At 38.9% G+C, this 26,754-nt stretch overlaps 2 protein-coding genes across 3 annotated transcripts in view; both read left to right on the top strand.

Annotated features, from left to right (window-relative positions):
• Window positions 1–190: 190 nt before the first annotated feature.
• Window positions 191–13,010, top strand: LOC309858549 (putative ATP-dependent RNA helicase DDX52; the record flags this gene model as incomplete). Its single annotated transcript, XM_082751256.1, has 11 exons — window positions 191–334; window positions 915–1,026; window positions 1,893–1,965; window positions 2,474–2,677; window positions 5,244–5,334; window positions 6,799–6,921; window positions 7,055–7,205; window positions 7,404–7,479; window positions 8,944–9,015; window positions 9,568–9,660; window positions 12,532–13,010. Coding segments are annotated over 11 exons (1,197 nt in total), but the record flags the coding sequence as incomplete, so codon positions are not given.
• Window positions 13,011–15,873: 2,863 nt separating this feature from the next.
• LOC309858550 (synergin gamma-like) overlaps window positions 15,874–26,754 on the top strand; it is a 29,808-nt gene continuing 18,927 nt past the window's right edge. For both annotated transcript variants that reach the window (XM_082751257.1, XM_082751258.1), the window contains exons 1-2: window positions 15,874–16,042; window positions 23,663–23,703. In XM_082751257.1, coding sequence (XP_082607383.1) covers window positions 15,966–16,042; window positions 23,663–23,703 — 118 coding nt within the window. In that variant the 5' untranslated portion in view covers window positions 15,874–15,965. The remainder of the gene's footprint in view (window positions 16,043–23,662; window positions 23,704–26,754) is intronic.

Raw genomic sequence — 26,754 nt, 5'->3', positions numbered from 1 at the left:
AAGAAACTCCTTTGAGGCACTGGTGGCAGGGGTAGATGATATTAGAAAAGCAAATATGGGAAAAGTTAGACAAGCAATGAGAATATGAAAGATTATATTCATTATGTTTTTTCTGTGGCTGGTTGCATTACTTAACCAGGCTCTGAAAAGTTTATGTACTTACCTTATACTTAACATACCTTGTTTTTAGGGTCGAGAACTTCTGGCTTCTGCTCCTACCGGATCTGGAAAGACTTTGGCTTTTAGCATTCCCATTTTGATGCAACTAAAACAACCCACAAATAAAGGCTTTAGAGCTCTGATTATATCACCAACACGAGAACTTGCCAACCAGGTATGACATGTAGCTTCGAAAGAGGATGTATTTGATGTTTCCTTTAGTCATTTCTTATTTGAGGGTAGCAAAAGGGTCTCAAAAAGAGTAAGGCCCATGTATTTTGGCCTAGGCAAATATTCTGTACTATATCTTACTCTATTCTGTAACTTACTGCACGTGGGCAAGTTTTTTGAATCATTTTATAGTTTTCTAAAACAATGATTTAAACATTAACAATGTGTCTTTGGCAAATGCTCTAAGATCTTTTAAGTTGAGGCTAACTGAGGCTCCCGGAATATATAGTCCGTCTTTAAAACATAACCTTATCTCAGTTTTTGAGAAAGAAGAACTAACACAGTGACCTGCTTCACACTTCCAACGTGCCAAGCCTGAGACAGTTTTCTAATAGCACTGTATTCCAAAAACAGTATGTAACAGATTGCAAAATGCTGAGATTCCAGGTTAGTGCACATGGTATTATAGGTTTAATTTCAGTTCTTTATGGGTTGGTAATAGGTTTATTTTAATAATGTAAAGAAGATTATATATCTTTTCTAAGTATCTTAGCAGCTAATATTTTTGTCATTTGCCATTTTAGATTCACAGAGAGTTAGTAAAAATCTCAGAGGGAACAGGATTCAGGATACACATGATCCACAAAGCAGCAGTGGCAGCCAAGAAATTTGGACCTAAATCATCTAAGAAGTTTGGTAAGGGATTCATGTTTGACATACAGAGCATGTAAGGGATTTGCAAATTACAGATATCCTTAACTGCCACCTAGGAGTTGTTAAAAGTGTAGTCATACATACAACTAATTTGGTTTTTAGAGAAACTGAAAGAGATCTTTTCACTCCCACTTGGTACTTATTTAAATATATACCAGTGATTCTCATCCAGAAGCAGTTTTGCCCCCACCTCACCTACCACCCCAGGGACATTTAGCAGTATCTGGAGATACTTGAAGTTAGCAAAACTGGGGTGCTACTACCCTGTGGTAGGAAGAGGTAACAGCATCCCACAATGCGCAAGACAGTTGCCTACAGCAAAATGTTATCTAGACCAAAATGGCGGTACTGCTAAGGCTGAGAAACCCTACTTTATACTGTTGATTTTTAATCTTCCATGGAAATACTCTGCAGATAAGAATGGCTTACATCCTTACCCTTGTATCAGTTAGGAAATCAGCTTTTACCTGTCTTTCATTTTGAGTTTCTGAGTAAAATTTCATTTAAAGAAAGGATTTCCCCCTCCCCCAAAAAACTAAACACTTGAAAATAACACTGCTGTATTATAGTCTTCTTGCTTCTTAGAAGTTGAGAAGGCAGATCAAACATAATAAAAAGAGAGTAAGCATATAGTAGTTTGTGCTGTGATGGATTAAAAAATATGTACATATATTAGCTTACAAATAAGAAAGAACTTTTGTGGGGTTGGTCTAGTAAAATAGCAAGTATATGACCTGCCCCTCCTCTCCCCTCTTCAGGTTCTTCACTGACATTCAGGAACCTTAATTCCCTTGTTTAAGAGAGATGAACCTTGCTTTTGCAACGTGTACCATTTGTTTTTCCTATAGATATTCTTGTGACTACTCCAAATCGACTAATCTATTTATTAAAGCAAGATCCTCCAGGAATAGATTTAACAAGGTACAGATAATATTTTAATCTCTTGTGTATTTTCATTTAGTTGATTCTGTTTTGTCCTTGACTGCTTATATTATGGCCCATTGGAGCTTGCTATCTGCCAGCTTTCAGTCAGTGTTGGTGCTAAGAATAATGGTTTTCATCAAATTCATACGAATGTTACCATCTGGTCTGGAAGAAAGTTACACATTCTGATAAGCAGTTAGTACAGAATTCCCCTAGATGTTTTCACTTCTTTCAACAATGGTGATGGAGTTTATAAGGTTTATGTGAAGCTCTGTTGTTGCTAATGGAACCTCATCTCTTTGAGGCTAAAGGAATAGAACATTGCTTTATGTTTATCTTGTTTTTACCTTTTCCTGCTGATTTTTCTTTTACCTTTTTCTGGTATAATGTGTAGATCTCAGAAGTAGCATAATGGCTTGACCACTACTTCATGTGTCCCTACAGTTCAGTGAAGTGTCTTGGGTCTTCCAGTTCAGTACCCACAAGTTGTTATGTTATTTCTCAGTGTAGAATGGCTGGTAGTAGATGAATCAGACAAACTGTTTGAAGATGGCAAAACTGGGTTCAGAGACCAGCTGGCTTCCATTTTCCTGGCCTGCACATCCCATAAGGTCAGAAGAGCTATGTTCAGTGCAACTTTCGCATATGATGTTGAGCAGTGGTGCAAACTCAACCTGGACAATGTCATTACGGTATCCATTGGAGCAAGGTAATAATAATTGTTATTCTCTGTTATCCCCGATTTTTTTTAATACAAGTCTTTTTTTTTTTTTTTTAAACACTCAAGGAGATAGGTTGTTTTGGCCTTAGATTAATAACAGGGAAAGTTTTACTGAAAGACATGTATTCTTTAAAGTCAAGATTGAGTAAGGATTTTCCATTTTAATTTATTTTTTTTAGAGAGGGAGAGAGAGAGAAAGATGAGGGGGAAGGACAGAGGCAGAGGGTGAATCTTAAGTAGGCTCCATGCCCACAGCAGAGCCTGACCTGGGGCTCGATCTTAAAACCTTGAGATCATGACTTGAGTTGAAATTAAGCGTTGGACACTTAACTGAGCCACCCAGGCACCCTAAGGATTTTCTATTTTAGAATAATCCAAATTGAGATTTTTCAAATTGTCATGTTAATATTTCTGTCATTGTTTTCACCTGATTTTTCCCATCTATCCACAAAGTGACGTGAACTGTATAGCCACCCAGAAGATTTAGTTTCTTTGATGGCTTAATTAAGTAGGACCATAGTGGGAAAAGCTTATGTTACTGAGCCGGTTGATTTATAATCCTTTTTAAAAATTTTGGGGGGGAGGATTTTATACTAAATGAGTGTGCACTAGTAGAATAGTGTGTTAGGAAAGTAAAATATAGCCACGTGATAGAATAGTATGAGACCCATGAAATGATAAGTATGAAGACTATAGCTACATGAAAAAGTGCTTGTGGGCACCTTAGTGGCTCAGTTAGTTACGTGTCTTCCTTTGTCTCAGGTCATGATCCCAGGGTCCTGGAATTGAGCCCCGCATCGAGTTCCCTACTTAGCAGGGAGCCTGCTTCTCCCTCTCCTTCTGTGCTTCCTCTCTCTCTTTTCCTGTCTCTCTCAAATAAATAATTTCGTTTTAAAAAGTGCTAGAAAGGGGCGCCTGGGTGGCTCAGTGGTTAAGCTGCTGCCTTCGGCTCAGGTCATGATCTCAGGGTCCTGGGATCGAGTCCCGCATCGGGCTCCCAGAGAGCCTGCTTCCTCCTCTCTCTCTCTGCCTGCCTCTCTACCTACTTGTGATTTCTCTCTGTCAAATAAATAAATAAAATCTTTAAAAAATAAATAAATAAATAAATAAATAAAAAGTGCTAGAAATACCATATTAAATAAAAAAAGAAGCTAAATGGAACAATAAAAAATACTTTAAACTCTTTAAACTTAAAACTTCTGTTTATAAAAGGAAAGAACAAATACACCGTAAATATGAAGACAGAAGGGAAAAAAATATTTATGGTGCAGTGTAATGTGCTATAACAACTTTTTTTTTTTTTAAGGATTTTGTTTATTTGAGACAGCACAAACAGGGTTTGTTTATTTGAGACAGAAAGCACAAACGGGGAGGAGGATCGAGGGAGAGGGAGAAGCAGACGCCCTGCTGAGCAGGGAGCCTGACATGGGGCTCATGCTCAGGACCCTGATATCGTGACCTGAGCTGAAGACAGATGCTTAACCGAATGAGCCACCCAGGCACCCCTGTACTACAGCATCTTATTAGTGTTTATAAAACGTCTTAAGGCTCACCCCCAACTGTCTATTAAAAAAACTCTTATTAATCATTAAGAAAAACTCAGACCTGTAATATCCTTAAAAATATTCTCATTTTTTTATCCAGTAATTTTATATTTAGAAACTTCTTTTAAGTAAATAGATACAGGAAAATGTATGACTTAGACTACAACAAAACATCACAATTTATTCTAAAATGGTAGAATTATGGACAACTTGTTTTACTATTTACATTTTTCCATATTTTTCAAATTTTATTTAGATAGCATTTTTATAATTAGAATAAAACATTTTATAATAACTTTGGGGGGCACTTGGGTGGCTTAGTCAGTTGGGCATCTGATTCTTGGTTTCAGGTTGGGTCTCAGGGTTGTAGGGTCAAGCCCTGAGTCAGGCTCCACGTGGAGTCTGCTTGTCCCTTTCCCTTTGTTCCTCCCCTTGTGCATGCATGCACATTCTCTCTCAAACAAATCTTTTTAAAAACAAATAAAAAATAAAAATAACTTTGGAGTGTCTGCCTGTCTCAGCCAGAATACGCGACTCTTGATCTCAGGATGATGTGTTCAAGCCCCATGTTGGGTGTAGAAATTATTTAAATAAATTCAGGTTTAAAATAAATAAGTAACTTTGTCTTCATATTGAAGTATAAATGATTAAATGCTTATAATGACAATGGAAAACTTGATTCTTTTTTTTTTTTAAAGATTTTATTTATTTGTCAGAGAGAGAGAGGGAGAGAGAGGGAGCGAGAGGGAGCACAGGCAGACAGAGTGGCAGGCAGAGACAGAGGGAGAAGCAGGCTCCCTGCCGAGCAAGGAGCCCGATGTGGGACTCGATCCCAGGACGCTGGGATCATGACCTGAGCCGAAGGCAGCCGCTCAACCAACTGAGCCACCCAGGCGTCCCGGAAAACTTGATTCTGTTGGGGTTATGTGTAAATTTTTTCATTTATTTAGAATTTGGGAGGAAAAGCAAAAATTGGCCCTTGCAATGTGCAAAGTATGTTTTCTTTTCAGGAATTCTGCAGTAGAAACTGTAGAACAAGAGCTTCTCTTTGTTGGGTCTGAGACTGGGAAACTTCTGGCCATGAGAGAACTTGTTAAAAAGGTATATTTGGGCTATCTTCTTGAATTTTGATGAAGTTCATTAAATCTTATATGTCTATTCCTATAGCATATGTAGTAATCTAGAGGTAAATTCTTGAAAACATTGAGTCATCTTTTGTTCCAAGTGGAGAGACTCACCACTTAGATTATGGTAAGTTTTCTGTTCTAGCTCAGGGTAGGCTAGGAAAAAACCTACCTGATGCCCTAAAAGCCTCCTTTTTCCACATCTCCATTTGTATTGGTTCCCTTAATCTCCCCCAGTCCCTCTGCTGGTTTCTTCTGGAACTCTAGGAGCATTGTAGAATAATTAGGACACCGAGTGTGGTTTTCTGTTTTTTATACCTTAAGTAAATATTGAGTAGAAGCCATAATCAAAAGTTAACTGTGAGGGGTTAGGGCAGGGGAAAATAAAACAAATAGAAATCTTGAGCCCTGCCCCTAGAATTTAGTCTTTTTTAGGGGATAAAAGAAATAGACTTGTGTTAACATAGTTTGCAGTAAAGTGTCATAAGAGGCTATAGAGTATTTCTCTTAAGCACCCTCGTAGCATAAGTTAATCAGTTGGGGAAAGCCTTCTGGAGGAGATGCTGCTAATCTGGGCCTTGGAAGGATCTGTGAAAAGTTGATGGTTGGAGGAGCAGCTGGAATATTCCAAGCAGTAGAGGGAAACACAGTGGGTGTAGAGACTCATGAAGAGGTTACCTATTTAAGGCAAAGAGTTTATGGTGAGAATTAAAGAAGATCAGGTTGGACAGGAAAGTTGGGGGTCACGTTAAGAGAAACCACTGGACATTCGAAGAATTTTAAGGAAAATTACTTAAAGAGTGATACATAAAATGTAATGGCAAGAGACTGAAAGTAAAGAAACCAGTCAGCAGGTTGTTAAATTAGGCTGGTTAGAGGTGAAAAGGAAATAAATGAGAGAAATGAGGGTGACAGCCTCAGTGATGGAATGTTAAGAATAGTTGGGAGGATGAAAGGAAAAGGTGTTTGCAAGTACCTGGCGACTACAGAAGTGGTTAAGAGCTTGAACTTTGGAGCCAGACAACCTGTGTTGGAATTCTAGCTTCAGGCAAATTAACCCCACAGCTTCCTCATCTGTAAAATGGAAATAATATCTCTCTCATAAAATTATTTTAGTATTAATGATTAATACAGACATAGTACTTAGAATAGTGCTTGGCACACAATGTCATATACATTTGTTTCATTAATATTCTTTTTTTTAAGATTTTATTTATTTGACAGAGATCACAAGTAGGCAGAGAAGCAGGTAGAGAGAGAGAGAGGAGGAAGCAGGCTCCCTGCTGAGCAGAGAGCCCGATGCAGGGCTCGATCCCAGGACCCTGAGATCATGACCTGAGCCGAAGGCAGCAGCTTAACCCACTGAGCCACCCAGGCGCCCCCTGTGATTGTATTCTTGATTATGGGTTATATGTGCTGATTTATGCCTTCTTTCTTGCAGGGTTTCAATCCACCTGTTCTTGTTTTTGTTCAGTCCATCGAAAGGGCAAAAGAACTTTTTCATGAGCTCATATACGAAGGTATTAATGTAGATGTTATTCATGCAGACAGAACACAGCAACAGGTAAAGTCAAGTGTATATTTTCAAAGTGGTAAAGAACTATTAAACTTTAAAATATTGGCATGGGATTTATGAAGTATTTGTTTTCTGTTCCCAGAGTAGTACTAAAATATTTAATATGTGTTTTATTCACCAGAGAGATAACACAGTCCACAGCTTCCGAGCTGGAAAAATCTGGGTTCTTATTTGTACAGCCTTGCTGGCCCGCGGGATTGATTTTAAAGGTGTGAACTTGGTGATCAACTATGATTTTCCAACCAGCTCAGTGGAATACATCCACAGGATAGGTGAGTTTTCTCTCCTGCTGCTTACCCCTCTGCCCACTGACACCCCGGCACTACTCGTCTGTCTTGCACTTATTCCTTCCGTTCATACGTGCTCATTTTGTAGTGCTCATTTTAGTGAAAAGCCAGTGACTTACATGTGAATCTTGATGTTTCCTTTCCCCAGAAAAGTGTTTTTTTATGGTCTGGGGTTTTTTTTAGGTCGAACTGGAAGAGCGGGGCATAAAGGAAAAGCTGTTACATTTTTCACTGAAGATGATAAACCATTATTAAGAAGGTAAATTAGGGGGCACCTGGGTGGCTCAGTCATTAAGCGGCTGCCTTCGGCTTAGGTCATGATCCCAGGTTCCTGGGATTGAGCCCAACACAGGCTTCCTGCTGAGCCCTCACACCCCTGGTTTGTGTTCCTCTCTTGCTGTCTCTCTTTCTCTCTCTCTCTAATAAGTAAAATCTTTTTTTTTTTTTTAAAGGTAAATTAGAAAAAATAACTTATTAAGATGGCAAGACCACTTTATGTTCTTGTATGCACACACAGTTAAAATGGACAAGTCCCAAATACTGTTATAGCATTAGTCAACCAGATTTTAGCTGTGACTAAAGGAAAAATCAAAGGGCTTTGTTTTTGCCCTTTCATTACTAGAATTTAGAAGTATTCATAATGGAATGTTCATTATTAAATTTCAGACTCACAGGATTCTCCCAATAGCCATTGGTTAATATTACTGGCAATGTAATAGTGAAGTTTTTGGATTGGTTAATAAAGTTAACCCGAGTCTCTTCAGCCCAGTCAAAATTATCCCTTACCCTGGTGCATCCTTCTCTTTACTCTTCTGGGCAGATGGAGTTTTATATTTAGTCCTAGGAAATCTGTTTCAGTAACACACTCCCCATATTATTCAGTTGTAGCTCTTTGAAGCCTGGGTAACACATGCACTTTTAGAATCTTGGGTCTTAATTTAGCCCAGCATCATAGATCTTAAAATAAAAGCTGAGTTTCCTACATTTTGGCTGCCTCCAGTAATTTTAGACTGGTGATAATTGATAGTACTTTGCATTTCTAACAAATGAAATTGAGTTATGGTCAAAGGCTGTTTGTACTTTGATCTGTTTATCAGTTTTGGCAAAGACTTTGATTTGTGCCTTCTGAACCTTGGCTTTGTCATCAGCCTTGGGTATCCTTTCAGCAGACTTTCACACATTCATGTGTAGGGGAGTCTATTCCAAAAGCCTAGATTGACTTCCATCTCCTCAGTAACTCCAAGCATGTGAATCTAATGACCTCCATGTCAACATAACCATGCCTCTCATGGTTTTTCCATCCAGGCAAGGAGGATAAGGATAGTATTTCATTAGTAAAGGGTTTTTGAGTGGATCGAGTAAGTCACTACACGTAAAAAGCCCAAGACAGTGCCAGGTGCATAGTAAGCTCTATCATCTAATAATTTCTGATTAGTGTCTTCATCCAAGATTGGGTTAGCTCTTCAGGGCTTGGTAAATGTTGAGCAGAAATAGCTACTAGGTAAAATTACTCATCAGCAAGCACATCAATTTCAGTCTAGCAGATAGTCCTCTCTCAGCAATCCAGTGTTCTTACATCTGGTGATCATTTATAGCAGAACACTGTACTGGATTACTTTCTCATATGTGTAGTTTTCATTCCTCTTGAATTTTACAGAGGGTTTAAGTGTGTAAACATCAATTTGATCAGATACAAATTTATGTTTATGGGTTCCTTTTCCAGTGTTGCCAATGTTATACAGCAGGCTGGATGTCCTGTGCCAGAATACATAAAAGGTTTCCAGAAACTACTAAGGTATAATCTTTAATTTACTTAGATCTCCCCCTCTCTTTCTCTCCCTTTCCCCCCACATATGCTTTCTTGCTTTCACACTCTTGAAATTACAGTTCTAGCAATACCACTACTTTTAGAAATTCTAAGATAAAATTTTTCCTTTTTAAATACCTGTGAATATGTCTTCCTTGTCAGTTTTTTCATTCTTGAAATGTTAAGTATTCCGATTTTTTTACAAATTACTCAATATAAGTGAAATAAGCTTAGAATTTATTTTAGTTCATAAAACTGATAAAAAGCCATTAATTGCCCCAAATCAAACCTTAATGCTTGTTGGCACAGGAGCTAAGTGTGATACAGGACATATTTTAATCATAGTTAATACCTTTTTTAAAAATTGATCAAATTTATAATCCCCTGGGGTTATCTCTAAATGCTGTTGGGTAATCAGCATTTTAAAGTGGTTGTAGTGTCACCTAATTTTGTGATCAACAATCAAAACTAGTTTTAGCTTACACTCTTTTCAGGTAAGTTCTACTGAATTTTATTCTTTCCTCTTTTTATAATTTTCAGCAAACAAAAGAAAAAGATGATTAAGAAGCCATTGGAAAGGGAGAGCATTAGTACAACTCCAAAGTATTTCTTAGAAAAGGCTAAGAATAAACGGTAAGTATATACAAGAAAAGTGACTGTTGACTCTGTCATATGATTATATTAGGCTTTATTTCTCCCTAGGATGAATTTTTTGAGGTAGAATTGATAGGTTCAGTCAGTTATAGAATATAATAAAAGTAATATATTTTAGGTTGCTTGTGATTTGGGATCTTGTAATGATCTGGTTTTTTTCCATCTTTGAAAGAATGATTTCAGTTCACTTTGAATTAATATTGCACTCCCCACCAGCTCTACACAGCCTACATCAGTACATACTGCTGAGATGGTGAGGGCTCTTAACTCACATTGATGGAATCTTCCCTGAAGCTCCCCATTCTAGGCAGGATTTCAGTGTAGTCTTAGGCTTATCCTGAAGCACATTGTAACACCTCTAGAAAGTATGACTTAGGTAAATTTGTAGTTGTTCAGCTGAGTTTTAGGAGGATGTTAAAGCATTGATTTTTCTTTTTCTTTTTAGCATACACACAGGACTATCTTTTAATAGAGGGAATCAAGACAATGCTAACCTGTACTGCTCTTTACACTATTTAAGGAAAATAACACTCTTCAAATTCTACCAGTACCAGTTTGTATATAATATATATAAAATGTAGGCATTTACCAAGTACCTTTTCTCCTGCCAGGTGCTTTGGTATGTGAATGAATCTAAAATGAGACCCATTTAAAGTCAGGGAAAGGAGATTTTGGAGATGACAAATATTCTTAATTAGTATAGTTACAAAAAGCTTCAAGGAGTTAGAACGATCTTTAAGTACAGGTAAAATTTAGGGATATGGAGGGGACACAGTGAAGAAAGTCATGAAAACTGGCATGCACTTTCCTTCTAAGTGGAACAAGAGTCTTATTTGACATTTTGTATTGACTATGAGAAGTAATGTTTAGTTCAAGGATATAGAGTGTACACAGTGTCCCAAAGTTTAGTGCAGTTTTAAGCTTTAATAACTTGGGAAGAATAAATGCAACAGGCTTAAAAAAATATCATTTGAAAGCTTAAAAATTTTAATTGTGTCTATACATACTCATTTTTGTTAGTTCTTAGTATTAAGAACATTCTTTATTTGAATTTTTTTTTTTTTTGTGGCAACGGTTTCTGGCTGACACGTAAATCAGTGGGTTGGTAAGAGATGGTCACCCTGCTTGGACACCTGATCTTTCTCATTAGACTTTTTCTTTTTCTTTTTTTTTTTTAAGATTTTATTTATTTATTTATTTATTTGTTTGTTTGTTTATTTATTTATTTGACAGAGATTACAAGTAGGCAGAGAGAGAGGAAGGGAAGCAGGCCCCCTGCAGAGCAGAGTCCCGATGTGGGACTCGATCCCAGGACCCTGAGATCATGACCTGAGCCGAAGGCAGCGGCTTAACCCACTGAGCCACCCAGGTGCCCATCATTAGACATTTTCTTGCGGCTATATCAGAACTGTTGTGTATTCATCAGAACCTTACTATGTCTATGATCTTAAAGCTAGAATTGGAAGTCTAATCTCCTCAGGCACTGACCAGCAGCTGATGAAAGTTTTAACAAAAAATCAGAAATCTTCTATAGTATTAAGATGGGGCTATATTGAATTTTAATAAGAAACAACAATATTTTAAAGAATTATAGTTTGGATGTTGATTTTTATAAGTTTGTAGTATTTACACTTGAGGTGTTTAAACTTAGCTGCACTTAAACTTTGAGGACACTTGATAAAAATCTTGTCACTTCAGCCCCCCACTTAAAATGCTGTGGTCATCTCCATTGTTTCACACTTCAAAGCCAGCCTTCTCAGGGCCTGTGGGTGGTTCAGTGGGTTAAGGCCCTGCCCTCAGCTCAGGTCGTGATCCCAGGGTCCCGGAATTGAACCCCACATTGGCCTCTCTGCTCATCAGGGGGCCTGCTTCCTCCTCCCTCTCTGCCTGCCTGTGATCTCTGTCTGTCAAAAAAAAAGCCAGCCTTCTCTATAGAGCACGTAAACAACACTTGATCCAACTCCAGCTTACCCTTTTACTCTAGATGGTCCTTTAATGATCCTACCCATACCTTGCTGAGAACTCTGATGTCCATATGTCCAGGCCTAGCTTTCCATATAAACCTGAATCCTGTTGCCTGGTGGACCTCACATCAGTCACTTCAAACTCAGCTTGATAGAATGGAGGGAAATACTGGATTTGAAGTCAGAGGATTGACTCTCATACCACCTTTTCCTGTGTGACTTTGGACAGGTCATTTCCCCTTGTGTATAATAGAAATAAGTACGGAAATCATGCCAACTCTGCTACTTCAAGGTTGGTTAAGGATTAAATAAGTTAGTATACATCCAGGAACTTTGCCTTACTAAATTGTAGAATGCAAACATTAGTTATTTTCTCCCAACATTCTTCCTTTTCCTCCGTTAACTTAATTAATGGCATTCACTAAACTCTAAAATCATACCGTTAGGGTTCATATCTCACATTTATTATCAGTGTGTGATGATCAGCAAGTTATTCAACCGCTCTGCCTCATTTTCCTCATCTGTCAAATAAGGGTAGTGTTAGAATCTTCTTCCTAAATTGGGAAGATTATCTGAGCTGATACATAAGAAGCACTTATAACGGTATCTAGCGCTTAATCAATGTGAGCTCTTACTATTAGTAATGTCAGAGTCAGACTCCATCTTTTATACCAGGTTGTAGTGAGTTTACGGTGATAAGTTTCTGTCTCACTTAGGTGATTGTGGTTTCCTAAAGGGCAGAAACCATGTCTAATGCATCCTCATGTTCCTAGTGCTTCATATACTTGATTAGACAGGTTCCGGAAATGTTTTTTAAACGGCAGAGCTTTAGAAAGTACATATATCTAGAATTTTGGATTCAACTTTCTTTAATTTCTTGTCACAGGAAAAAGGTCCCTGGTCAGAACAGCAAGAAGAAAGTAGCTCTTGAAGACAAAAGTTAAAAGCAGACTTTTTAAAAGACTGTATCAGAAATGGAACTTAATGACCCCAGCATGAATGTTGTTTTCATGAAATACTTGAAATCCTGTAATCACCTGTAACATTTGAAATCAACTACAAAAAAGTGGGACTGATGAAAAATGATCCTAAACTATCAATGCATCATGTCAAATTTCAACTTATAGGTGACTTTTAAATGATGACACAATGGAAATAACATTCATTCACATTTCTGTGGTGTGAATGCAGAGAGATACTTCTTATAGAAGAACAAAAGCTTATGCTAAAATTAACAACAGCCAAATGTGGTGAGCTCTGAAGGATTTTTCCCTTCAGTGTGAAGGAAGGTGTGATATATGCTGTGAGGAGGCATCTGGAACCAAATTTTGAAATAAAGCCTTGAGATTAAGTGCTCCTTTTCAACACCACCCTCACTTTTTTTTCTTTTTTTTTTTCTTTTTTTTTTTTGAATGGACAAGAAGCAGCACAGGCTGTCTACCAAGAAGATACCTATTGTTTGCTTTATTTTACTATTAATTTGTTGATGGCCTTTTGTGGTATGAGTCACAACAAAGAGCCTCTTCTGTGGCTGGTTACTCAAGTTCCCTAGAATTTTAAATTCTTTGGTCTATTAAATATCCTTATACCTCATCAGTAAAAGAGCTCATCTCATACCCTAGGTCCTAATGTTGCAGCTACAAGATTATGGTCAGCCTTTCCCTTCCTTACTTCAATTTTCCATCATTTAATCATGCTCTTTCCTGTCTCTTTCCATTCAAGATGACTTTGCTCAAAAACCGATAAACACTTTATCCTGATAAGAAAGAATGTTCCTGTTACTTGATACACCTGAGGCTGCATTCTCTTACAGGTTGTCTTTCCTGAGGCTTTATGACCCTGCATCCATTTAGGAAACCAGTCTCTGCCAAAGGTAAAGAGTTCCGCTTACACAGTGATGGAGACTATTCACTGTTAGCAGATTGTTCTTAGTTGCTAGTTTTTATACATTTGGAATAAAAAATTGACTTCAGGGACACCGGGGTGGCTCAGTCAGTTAAGTGGCTGCCTTCAGCTCAGGTCATGATCCCAGCATCCTGGGACTGAGTCCCATATCTCCTTGCTGGTGGAGAACCTGCTTCTCCCTCTGCCTCTGCCTGCCTGTACTCGCTTGCTCGCTCTTTCTCTGACAAATTAAGTAAAATCTTAAAAAAAAAAAAAAAAGCCTGCCTTTAAAAAAAAAAAATGTTTACTTCATACACGTAAGGTACTTAGAATGGCACCTGACATGAATGGTAGTTATTATCAATGCTATTACAATACTGGGATATAAATAATCTTAGTAGCATTTGAATTAAAACATTAATTTCCTTTATTCTCATCCTTTTTTTCTAATGTCAGGGCAGATAGGCTCCAACTTGACTATTTTAAGTGAGACACATTGTTCAGCTTCAGAATTTATGTAAAAGGAGAACTTTTGCTACATGGTGCAAAAAAACAAATACAAGCATGTGATTTTTCTTTGTTCTTGCAAACAGATCCTTGACTCTGTTTATCCTGGAGGTAGTTGTGATGGTGCCACCTCTTGCAAGCTTTACGACTTTGAATAGGTTCTTTAATTTCTCAGAGCTTCTGTTTTTTCATGCGTGAGATTGGGAGTAATAACAACCAACTATGTCCCAGTATCAGAAGTGCCTAGCTCTGTGCCTGCCATGTTATAAATTAATGCCAAATATTCCTTAAACAAACACGATGTATTTGGTTAGGAATACAAGGCTTAATAACATAGTCTGTGCCCTTAGAGCGTAGTGGTGGGTATAGAGTAAAGGAACAAATAGTGTGGCAGGCTAATGCCAAGATGCTGAAGCATCAGAGGATGGCGCCTGACACCATGGAAGGCTGACCTGTGCTGAGTCTAGCAGATGTAGGAATCCACAGGCAAAGCAAAACAAAGTATGGCAGAAACAAGATCACATCTTCTGTGATCCTGAAAAAATACTCCCTTCATTTGACTTTATTTCTTTTTAGTATTTTCTCCTGTGTAACTACCCATCCTTAAATAACAGTGGCTATATACACCAGTATTAACTTGCCTTGTCAATGGATTAATACTGAATTTAGCACTTTTATGTCAGTTGGGACTATATACTACAGAAATTTCAGTTTCACCTAAGAAGAGAAATGAAATTAGTGGACCGTTGTGAGAAGAGAATGCATGATAATTGAATTATTCACTAGCAGCTGCGCTAATGAAATGAGTAAGGATTTTTATGTGAAATACCTCGGTTTGAATCCTGATGCTGCTGCTTTGCAACCCTATGAGCGGGGCAAATTACAACATCTTTTAACCTTGGTTTTCTCATCCGCAAAATGCCAATACTCACTCTTAGGGACACTGAAGATTTGAAAAAATTCGGTATGGTTCCTGACTAGTGATTTGTGCCCAATAAAAGATAACTATGATTACAAATGGTTTCCATGTAAAAGCCTTGGGGCTAGAGTGAAAGATAAAACTAATTATAATTAATCCACTACTCGCTAATAAGCAAACTTCTTGAAGGCTTGAAAAGGTTAACCTTGGACTTTTGTATTTTACTTACAGTAGTTCGAGTAAAGGAAAAAAGTAAAAATGTGCCCAGATTTTATATATATGTGACATTATATATCGGGATAAGTTCAGAGTAATGAACTGTTTTCCAAACACCATTTTGCCCCTGCTTGTAAATATAGGAAAAGCAGGGATTATTGGGTAGCGTGATGGCAGAACCACACACATGAATGGTGCCCGTTGAAGGTTTTGTATACGGGTTATAGGTTTACTTGAGCTAGGCTGCTTTACCGAATTTTAAACACCTTCATCTTCTGGGGTGGGTGCCGAGAGGAAGCTGCCGAGTTCTCGGGAAAAAAGTGATCACGGATCAGCTCTGTGAAGCTATCAAAGGAGGGTCCAGGATTCACCTATTCTTTACGTGTAAAAAGAATAAAAGAATACCCGTACACCATCATTGCAGTTTTAAAAAGCAGGATTCGCTCTCCTCTTTCCACCAGCCAACATGAGGGTTTTTCAAACCGAAGGACATCGCTTTGCCGCTCGGCCCCCAGCCGGTCCCTCCGAGACCCTTGCCAGAGAATGAATCAGCTCTCCTGGGCCGCCCGGGCAACCCCAGAACTAGAATCGCCCTCGCAGTACCCTCGGCTGCGGTCGGGCCACGTGACGAGGGTGCGCCACTTTACCCCTCCCCGGGGCGCGGAGGGTCACGTGGGCGCACGGCTCCGCCCCGTCGCCCAGTCCGCGGCGTGGAGGGGCTGGCGTTCGCCCCGGAAGTGGCTGTCTTCAGCTGACAGCTGCTTGTAAGGTGGCGGCGGCCGGCTCGGAGCAAGATGGCGCTGCGGCCGGGAGCGGGAGCTGGCGGCGGTGGGGCCGCGGGAGCCGGGGCTGGGGCCGCCGGGGGAGGCAGGTGAGTGTCAAGAGCCGGGCCAGGGCCCCAGGGCAGGCCCTGTGAGGCCGAGGGTTGTGTGGCGGTTATGGCGGTTTTCGCCCGCTTCGACCCCTTTTCGTTTGGTACTGGGTTACAGGAGAAGGGGGTCCTCCGGGGACCTAGGCCGAGGGGGTGGGGGAAACCCGGCGCCCGACTCCTGTCTCCCAGGCTCAGAGGCACTGGTACGGGGGCCGAGCAGCAAGCGAGAGCGTCTCAGTGCGGGGAGGAGAGGGTCCGCTTGGCTGGGCTGGCACCTGGCCGGGGCGGGGGAAAGCGACCTCTCGCTTCTAGCCCGAGCGACCAGACTTCTCTTTCCCAGGGCTTTCCGGGCTCGACCAGGGTTAGGGTAGTGAAGGCTGTGAAAAATCTGGCCACAAAACTGAACAGCCGTTTGCAAGGTGTGTGTGTTTGTTGTGTGTGCACTATTTGTCTTCCCCCGTTTAGAATGTCCTGTCCTTTTTATCACCTCAGCAACACAAAAGAAACAGCAGGAAAAGCTAGAGACCTTTGAATTAATAAAGTTCTTGTAGACGTAACTCTTAAGACTTGTCACCTTATTAAAATCAAATCACTGTTAAACAACAATTACGCAGTTATTAGAACAAAGCTTCCAGACTTTTACTTAGTCCTTAAATGATTCTGTCCTCTGTCATATAAAAATTGCCGTTGTTCTCATATCCAGAATGATAAAGAAGAACGTCTGCCACTTGGCAAGTTCATCATTTAAGGAAATCCTTTAGTCGGGGAAGTTTTCACCCCACTCCTGTAATGACCTAGTCTGAGTTTGTTTTGTTAACCAACACATAGTACATACACATTTGAAGATAAAATTAGCTTTTCATCTTAAGCATCCTAAATTATTTTTGGAAAGCAAAGTGATGGTGTTTCCATAGGCAGTGTTTTAATTTTGGAGTCAGGAACACTAAGAAGTGTAAAGTCTTTAAAGTTACCACCTCCTGCAAGTGCTTATATATATGCTAGGGGAAAAGGGCTATGGCTGTTGAATGAACCACCTGTGTGCAGCCCCATTTCCTATTTCCTTGACACATCTTTTACTTTAGATTTAAAACTTATGTTTTCTAATCTACACTGTCTCATTAGAGTCTTTCATGAATACTTGATATAAGTCAATTTCTGGCTGCAGAAGACAAATATGTAATCTCTTTTCTCTATGTGATGACAGTTTCTAAAATGTTCTTGAGTGGCATTAATTTGATCAAGTATATGATTAATTATGGCACTAAGTTCTGAAAAAATATAAATTTGGTATTTTAGGCCTGTGGATTTTCTTTCGGTGGTTTGGCTTGGTTTCTGTTTTTTGTGCGTGGGGAGGACCTCATCTGCAGAAAGTTGAGTGGATCGTTCCCCTTAGTTTACAGTGTTTTAATGTCACCAGTCCATGAACATTCATTTTTTTTTAAATAAGTATGGCCTGAATTGTGATGGAAGTTAGAATGATTGATTTTAAAATTTCTTTCATCTATAAAAGTTGGTTGGAGTAACATCGAATTCTCAAACCCTACCAACCGGTTCAGTAGGTTGGTAGCTGTCTTGGGCTTTAGTCATGATCCTGGGGTCCTGGGATCCAGTCCTGCATTGGGCTACCCTCTCTGCAGGAGCCTGCTTCTCTCTCTGCCTGCCGCTCCCCCTGTTTGTGTGCTCACTAGCTTGTGCTTTGACAAATAAATAAGTAAAATCTTTTAAAAATAAATAAATAAAACTCTAGAGGATATATGGGAGAGAAAAGTGCTTTAAATGTTCCTTACCTTGTGAAATGTATGGTAAATGTTACATATATTGGAAACTTTCTGAGGCTGAAAAGCTGTATACTCGATACAAAAAGAATATTACAGTTTTTAGAGAGCAGTGGTGAGGGCCAAGGTTATTTTATAAGGAAGTTATTTTATAATTTTATAACCTTTATTTTATAAAGGTTATTATAAAATAACCTTTATTTTACAAGGTTATTTTATTTTAACATTATGATAGCCTGGGTATGTTTTAAGGGAAGAAAGAGAAAGGCAGGCAACCTTTCTCAGTGTTTAATGGAGAAAATCCAGGAACTGTAAGGTACCCATATTTCTTAGATACTGTTCCTGTTCTAAGAGACTAAACAAAAAGCAATGGCTTTTTTCAGCTTCATTAACATTAGCCTACTTTTGATGGATATCCTGGTTAGGCTACTTTCAAATAAATGATAGAGTTATATAAAGAACAAAATTTACCCAAGAGATGAGAAATATATATATATTTATATTATATATATATAATATATAAAATATATATATATATATATATATATATTTTTTTTTTTTTTTTTTTTTTTGAGACAAGTACTGCAGAGAAGAAAGAATTGGAAGATCTTGATTAGTCTCTATCCTTCTGGGATATTCTCATTTGTGAGCTTGTCTATGTTTTTCCTTCTCTTTTCTAAGCTCCTGAAGGACTTCCTCATCTTTGCCTCTCCCACTGCTTCTAGTACATTGTAACATAGAAAACATTCTATAAATATTTGTGGCTTTAAGCTACATTGAAAGCAAAGGAGGTATTTCAGCTGGGTCTCATTTGGAGGAAGAGGAAGGGGTCAAGGGACTGTCATAAGAAATGTGAAGGCCTACTGAACATTAAGGGAACAGTAGGTAAGGCCAGATGGATCGTGGCCCTAAGTGGGAGATGAGTTTTGTGAGCCTAAACTGAGAAAGTTGTGCTCAAACTGGAGGGGGCCTTGGATATAAAGTAAGGCAATTCAACTTAAGGGGAAATCACTAAATAGTTTTAATGCCATGAGTGCCTTATCAAATGGTCCTTTAGGGGCGCCTGGGTGGCTCAGTGGGTTAAGCCTCTGCCTTCGGCTCAAGTCATGGTCTCAGGGTCCTGGGATTGAGCCCCTCATCAGGCTCTCTGCTCAGCAGGGAGTCTGATTCCCCCCACACACCGACCCGCTGCGCCTACTTGTGATCTCTGTCTGTCAAATTAATAAATAAATACATCTTTAAAAAAAAAAAGACAAATGGTCTTTTAGGAAGACACACCTCACCTGTGCTCTATAAGCTGTATTAGAAGTTTGAGAGTCTGGAGGAGGGAGATGCTTGAGGAGATTTTGTTGGAGTCCATCCCTGCGAAGCGAAGTGTTAGCAAAGGTAACTGAAAGGGAAGGATGAACCAGATAGACATGTGACAAGTAGACCTCCCGGTTCTGCTTTCATGTTCACATATTGGTAATAAATAGTGGTTTTACCTTTGAAATTAAAGTATTGGTCATCTTGCTGTCCAATGTTTGGGTTTGGGTTTTGTTTTGTTTTGTTTTTTGCCAAACTTTTGCTGTCTTATCAGTGTCTTAGCTGATTGTTGATGTTAGTTGTCTAAATATTCCGGAGAATCATATGAAAGGTGCATCAGTCACTAGTTTGGGTTGCTTACTGGAATAAATCATGTTTGTCAGTAATATTCTTAATATAGTTTTTATTGGCTTTCAAGGTAGCCTTTATACATCTTTTGTCTATTTGGTTATGTTAGTTGGGACCTTGGCAAACCTGCAGTTCTGTGTCGTTTGACAGAGGGGGAAATAGGACAGGGTAGTGAAGGAGTTTGCATAGAACTTTACACTTAACTTATGGCTGAATTGGAAAAAAAGAAAATATAACTTGAGTTTCTAGTTTTTATTTAGCCACTAAGCCATATTGGTAATTGTGATCTCTAAGACTATTTGGAGAAGTCTTGACAAGTTGATACATTGTGTGTGACTGGCTTTTTAAAAAATTGATACTACTAAATTTCAACTTGCAGTTTAAACATTTATCTAGGTAACACAGCTTAGCTAATACATCTTGTATGCAGCTCAGAAAAGCTGTTCGTTACTGAAGCCTCTCTTTGGGCATGGGCCTCCTTGTCAGCAGTAGAATTGCTAATAGTTCAAATCCTCTACAGAGCTAGAAATCACATATAACTAGATAGATATCCAACTAGAACTTTGTAAACCACCTTACACAGTTTGTTTGTTTGTTTGTTTGTTTGTTTGTTTGTTTTTAATTAAAAATATTTCAGAGCTAGAAGACCCTAAAGGTTGGTTTTTAGCCTTTTCCCTGAGAAGAGGATATTAGGCAATAGAAAAATGCAAGAGCACATAAGTTTGGCATATAATTCCTGGATTTCACTAGATTCTTTAAAGATTATCCGAAACCCCCTTCAGATAGATACTTAACTCCCAAATTGAGTCTTTCCCACTCAGTCTTTTTCTTCCTTGAATTGTCCCATTTTCTTTCCCTCCAGGCTCATAGAAAGAAGTCCCTCTTCCTTTTCAACGCAGATCCTTTTTGCTTCCTTCCTTTGTTAATCTCATTCCCTCAAAAACTTTGTTTTATCAATTACTAAGTATATCTTTTTTTTTTTTTTAAGATTTTATTTGTTTATTTGACAGACAGAGATCACAAGTAGGCAGAGAGAGGAGGAAGCAGGCTCCCTACCGAGCAGAGAGCCCAATGTGGGACTCGATCCCAGAACTCCGGGATCATAACCTGAGCTGAAGGCAGAGGCTTTAGCCCACTGAGCCACCGGGGCGCCCCTAAGTATATCTTTTTTATCCTAAACCTTTCTCCCTGCAGAGTCCTCTTGACATTGTTTACTCAAAGATCAGAATTTCCAGGAAACAGCTTTTTTGTTAATCCTCATTCTGATCACCTTTTCTAAAGCATTAGATACTGGTAACTACTTCTTCCTGAAATGTGGTCCTTTCTTAGTTATCACTCAATTATTACTAACTCTCTTGGTTTTCAGCGGCCATTCCTTACTCAGTTTGCATCCTAAGAATTCTCCAAGTTGCCTTTTGGTGTCTTCTCTCTAAATATGCAAATTCCCTTAGCTATTTCATCCACAACCAGGGCATAATTTTATTATTTTTTCTTACCTTTGTTTAGAAGAACCTAGCTAGGGGCATCTGGGTGGCTCAGTTAAGTGTCTGCCTTTGGCTTCGGTCATCATCACAGGGTTCCTGGGTTGAGCACCACATCGGGCTCCCTGCTCAACGGGGAGCCTGCTTCTGTCTCTTCTTCTGCCTGCCGTTCCTCCTGCTTGTGCTCTCTCTTACAATAAATAAAATCTTTAAAAAATAAAATCTTGGCTGGATTGATCTAAACCCTTCTCCTGAGCTTGAATTACTTTTTTGATCCTGCTGGATTGCTCCTCAAAGAGGCACTCACTCCTGCCTCCTTTCTCGCCAAACCTACTCAACAGTTCCTTCTTTTAGGAAACAATATCACCATCCTTGCCATTGCTCAGGCTCCAAATTCTCAGCATCATCTTTAGCTCTGTCCGCTTCTTCTCTGCTTTTCTCCATCCTGGCAATTGCCAAGTGCTCTTGTTGCTTCCTTTCGAATAGCTTTCATTCGCCACTTCTTTTCTAATCCCACCACTCTGGTTATGGCTGTTTTCCTCTTACTAAGTTTATTGTGGTAGTTTCTTGACTGATTCTTTTTGCTTCAAATCTTCTCTGCTTTACCCTGGTTCCTTGAAAAACCTAAACCACATTTCTGATGATTTCACTTAGAAATAATCCCTACTTGGAAGTTCTGACATCAGGGAAATGCAGATCAAATGATGGTGAGCTAATACTTCATACTCCTTAGTATAACTATCGTTTTAAAAAAAAAAAAACCCACAAAATAACAAGTGTTGGAGAATATGTGGAGAGATTGGAGCCCATGCATTGCCAGTGAGAATGTAAAATGGTGCCAAAGGTGTGGAAAACAGTTTGGCAGTTTCTCAGAAAATAAACACACAATTACTGTATAACCCAGCAATTCCACCCCTGGGGATGGGGTGTTGTGTGTGTATGTGTGTATGGATGTATGTGTGTATCCCCAAAGGAATTGACAGGGGGGCTCAAACAGATAGTTGTAAATCAATGTTCATAGCAGCATTATTCACAATAGTAGAAACAATCCAATTGTCCATCAACAGATGAGTGGATAAACAAAATGTGGTATGTACATACAATGGAGTATTTATTATTCAGCCATAAAAAGGAAAGAAATGTTGACACCTGCTACAACTTGGATGAACATGGAAAACATGTTAAGTGAAATAAGCCATATACAGGAAGGACAGGTATGGGACACCTGGGTGGCTCAGTTGGTTGGGCATTTGCCTTCAGCTCGGGTCATGATCCCGGGGTCCTGGGGTCAAGTCCTACATCGGGCTCCTTGCTCAGCCGGAAGCCTGCTTCTCCCTCTACCTGCTCTGCCTGCAGCTCTCTGTGCTTCTGCTCTCTCTCTCTGACAAATAAATAAATCTTAAAAAAAAAAAAAAAAAAAAAGGACAGACATATTGAGGCGCCTGGGTGGCTCAGTCATTAAGCATCTGCCTTTGGCTCAGGTCATGATCCCAGGGTCCTGGGTTGGAGCCTCACATGTGGCTCCCTGCTCAGCCAGGGAGCCTGCTTCTCCCTCTCCCACTCCCCATTTGTGTTCCCTCTCTCGCTGTCTCTCTCTCCTTCTCTATCCAATAAATAAGTAAAATTCTGGAAAAAAAAAAAAAGAAATGGACAAGTATCCTATGATTCTACTTAATCTAAGGTAGCTAGAAATAGGCAAATTCAAGACAAAAAGTAGTGACCACCAAGGGTTGGGGGAAGGAATGATGGGGACTTATTCTTTAATGGGTATAGAGTCTTTATTAGAGATGATAAAAAAGTTTTAGAAATGGATAATGGTGATAGTTATACAACATCGATAGTGAACTTAATGCTACAAACTGTACACTTAAAAGTGGTGAAAGTGGTAAAATTTGGGGATGTGTATTTTATCACAGTTAATGATCTCTGCCTTCATATAGTATTCAAAGGAAAATAAAAGGTCCTCCATAGTCTGCTTCTCTAATTCTGTATCTTATAGTCAACCTTAAATCTCTCTAGACAGCTCTGCCCTCAGCTTTTTCTCAAATTGCAGTGTGACTTTGAAAGGCTCTCTGAGGTTCAGCTTAAAAGATGCCTTCACAAAACTCCCTGAGCTATTACCTTCCTTCTGGAAGGAAAAAGATTAATTTGATAGAAAAAGATGAATTTGGTAACAAATTAGAGACAAGAGTTTTCACTGTGCATACTTTCATGCCTTTAAATGTTGTACCAATTTGATAATAAATTAATCTTTTTCTATCAAATTAATGTTTTTCTTTTCATCTCTGTTAGTATTTTGAACTTCTCCCAGCACTTAGCATGTTCTCTCTGACATTAGAGTTAGTCGCCTACAAGCATGTCTTCAACAAGACCGTAAGCTGATTCAATTCCTCCATGTAGGAGGTACTCAATAAATGTTCGCTGAATTGAATCTAATCTAGCCTTCCCATATTATGGATGCAGAAATTGGAATCTAGAGAAGCCACACAATGACAGGACTGGGACCAGTTTCAAGGTCTTCTGTTTTCTAGTTCAAAAATATTCTCCCTGTGCATGCATGTGTCTTACAGATGTTCATTCTGTGTTGATACTATCTATTATAGAACAAATGTCAGGACCCTGTTTACATTTCTTTTGTTTATTTAAAAAATTACGTTTTATTTGAAATCCTTGTACATGTTAAAATCCTGATATTTTTCTTCTGTTTTCAGCTTCATGTTTCCAGTTGCAGGTGGAATGAGACCCCCTCAAGGTATGTGAAAGCTGAAGTTTTAAACTTTGCACTGTCATGTTTCTGAACTTGGGAATAAAGTGGATAAAAAAGTCTTGTTGCTGCCAAATAGAGTAAAATTTTCCTAGTTTTGAAAAAAATATATATATATATATATATTTGCTATTCTTAAAATTTCTCAAAAATTACCCCAAAATACAAAAAAAAATTTTTTTTGCTCAAAAATTGTGTAATTGTAGGGGCACCTGGGTGGCTCAGTGGGTTAAAGCCTCTGCCTTCGGCTCAGCTCATGATCCCAGGGTCCTGGGATTGAGCCCCAGATCAGGCTCTCTGCTCAGCAGGGAACCTGCTTCCTCCTCTCTCTCTGCCTGCCTCTCTGCCCACTTGTCATCTCTGTCTGTCAAATAAATAAAATCTTTTTTAAAAAAAAATTGTGTAATTCTAGATTGTTAGCCTCATAGGGCAGAAGCTTTGTCTGCCTTATGCTCATCGGTATCTGCAGCTCCCAACATACTGATAGAAGATTATAGGGTTTCTGTGGGTGTTTGTTGAATGACTAAATGAACCCCTTTAATTATTTTATATTACCATGTTTTCTCTATATGAATTTGGTCTTATGTTTGTAAGAAATCATATGTTCTGGTGCAGTATAAATTCTTTTCTTTTTTTTTTTAAGATTTTATTTGTTTATTTGACAGAGAGAGAGAGATCACAAGTAGGCAGAGAGAGAGGAGGAAGCAGTCTCCCTGCTGAACAGACAGCCCGATGCGGGGCTCCATCCCAGGACCCTCAGACCATGACCTGAGTCAAAGGCAGAGGCTTTAACCCACTGAGTTACCCAGACTCCCCAGTATAAATTATTTCTTAAGTCTCAGTTTTATTCTTTTCAGTTTCTTTACTGGGTATATCCCTTCTCTCTGTTTCAGACAAGGGCCTACCAGTATCAATTCTAGCTGTATCTTTAGGGCAACTGTAGTAAAGGGATACAATCTTGATTCATGCAGCTGTGCCACTGGGACATAGCACTGAAGAAAGAATATGTCTGCCTTTCTCTTCTTTCTGCTCACACCCTCTTCATTGTACCCCAAACACATACCAGTCTGCTTCTAACAACCGTCCCTTCTCACAAAGCCAGTGTTGATTGCTTATGGTAGAATTGCTAAAGAAACAGAGACTCCCAGGTCACCAATAGAATGAAAGATAAAGAGCGGCTCAGTAGCAGGTGGTCAGTGGCTCATACTGACTTTGTCTCCAGTCGGAATCAATGATGGAGGTTGAGTTTCAGATAAATTTTTCCAAGGGTCAGTTGTATTATTTTCATTGTGCTGACATTTATGCATTATTTAAGCTATCTGTAATTAGATGTGTCCCAGATTTAGAGCGAGTGGTTTGAGAGCTTTTGTTCTTTAGGAGGGTGTTACAGAGTTATTCATTATTGTGGCTCAAGATTTTGCATTTTTGTAAAACTTTCAAGTAAAAATCTTCATATGGAGCAAGAAGAGAGCCCAAAAGCTTGCCTAGTATTTTTTCTTCTGGAATTTGGAATTGCTTTTGATATTTTTTTTCTTTTTACAAAGTATGTTAGCGTGGACTTTTTGATCATTAGAAGCCTTTAAATTATGCATAGATTAACTGAAAGCATATACAAGAAGCTGACAGCAAGAGTAGCCACAAGATCATGAGTAGTAGTTGAACAGGAGACAAGAGAGAGACGAGAGTTTTCACTGTGCATACTCTCATGCCTTTAGATGTTGTATCAGATGCCTGAGTTACCCACTGAAAAATTAAATAAAACTAATCCAGATGAACAAAGCTTTAGGTGCAAAGGGGCAAGAGGGAAAACATGTAAGTTCCATGAGGGTAAGGACCTGGTTTGTCCTAGAATGGTGCCTGATGAGGATTCGGCCCTCAAATCTTTGATTAAGTGATTGAATGAATAAGTGAATGCTACTTCTAATGTACTTGTAAATATGGATGTTCATGCTTATGAGATTAAATTGTGTTTAAATAACCTTTAAGGTTCCTAGAACTCACAAGGTAAAGCAGTATACTTTACTGGACTTTTAATTTTTTAAAATCAAAATTTGATTAAAAGCTCCTTGTAGTAGAACAAGCATAAATGTAACAAAGTGCAAAATTAGATTGAAATTTGTATTCGGGCCATGTAGGGATTTTGTTTTGTTCACATTTGTATACCAACTCTCTAGATCTGTGCCTAAAATATACTATATCTTAGTATAGCATTCAGTTTAGCATTCAGTATTATTTATTAAATTATATACTTTTCATTCTGATGGTTATTTTGTGGCAAATGTTATATTAACTATTCATGTAAGGAAAGAGAAGAGGAATATCATTTCTTTAAGAGTGTTAGGTGTTAAACAGCTTTCCAGATAGGAAACTGAGGCACGAAGTTAAGCAAGTCCCAAAGGTACTAAGTGACATTTCTCATTGGCATCCACAATTCGTGCTATTAGTATATATGTTATTGTATAGTTATATGCTGCTGCATAAAAAAATACCCCAAAACTTTAAAAATACAAATTTTATTATTTCACATTGTATCCATGAATCAGATATCTGGGAATGGCTTCACTGGGTGGTTTTGGCTCCAGACCAGAGAGATTGCAGTGAAGATGTCAACCACGTCTGCAGGCATCTTAAAGTCTGTTAGGGCTGGGTGATCTCCAAGATGCTTGCTCATGTAGATGACAAGTTCGTGCTGCCTTTTGGCAAGAGGTTTCAGTTCCATGCCACATGGATTCTTTATAGGACTACTTGAGTATTCTTATGATGTGGCAGTAGCTTTCCCCAGAGCAAGTGATGGAAGAGAGCAAGGAGGAAGCTGCGGTGGCTTTTAAGAACCAGCCTTGGGGAGTGCCTGGGTGGCTCAGAGGGTTAAGCCTCTGCCTTCGGCTCCGGTCATAGTCTCAGGGTCCTGGGATTGAGCCCCTCATCAGGCTCTCTGCTCAGGGGGGAGCCTTCTTCCTCCTCTTTCTCTGCTTGTCTCTCTGCCTACCTGTGATCTCTCTCCCTCTCTCTCTCTCAAATAAATAAATAAAATCTTAAAAA

Source organism: Mustela nivalis (genome assembly GCF_964662115.1).
Source record: "Mustela nivalis genome assembly, contig: HAP1_SCAFFOLD_2760, whole genome shotgun sequence".
In the NCBI taxonomy this organism is placed as follows: Eukaryota; Metazoa; Chordata; class Mammalia; order Carnivora; family Mustelidae; genus Mustela; species Mustela nivalis.
This window is presented reverse-complemented; position numbering and strand designations above follow the sequence as displayed.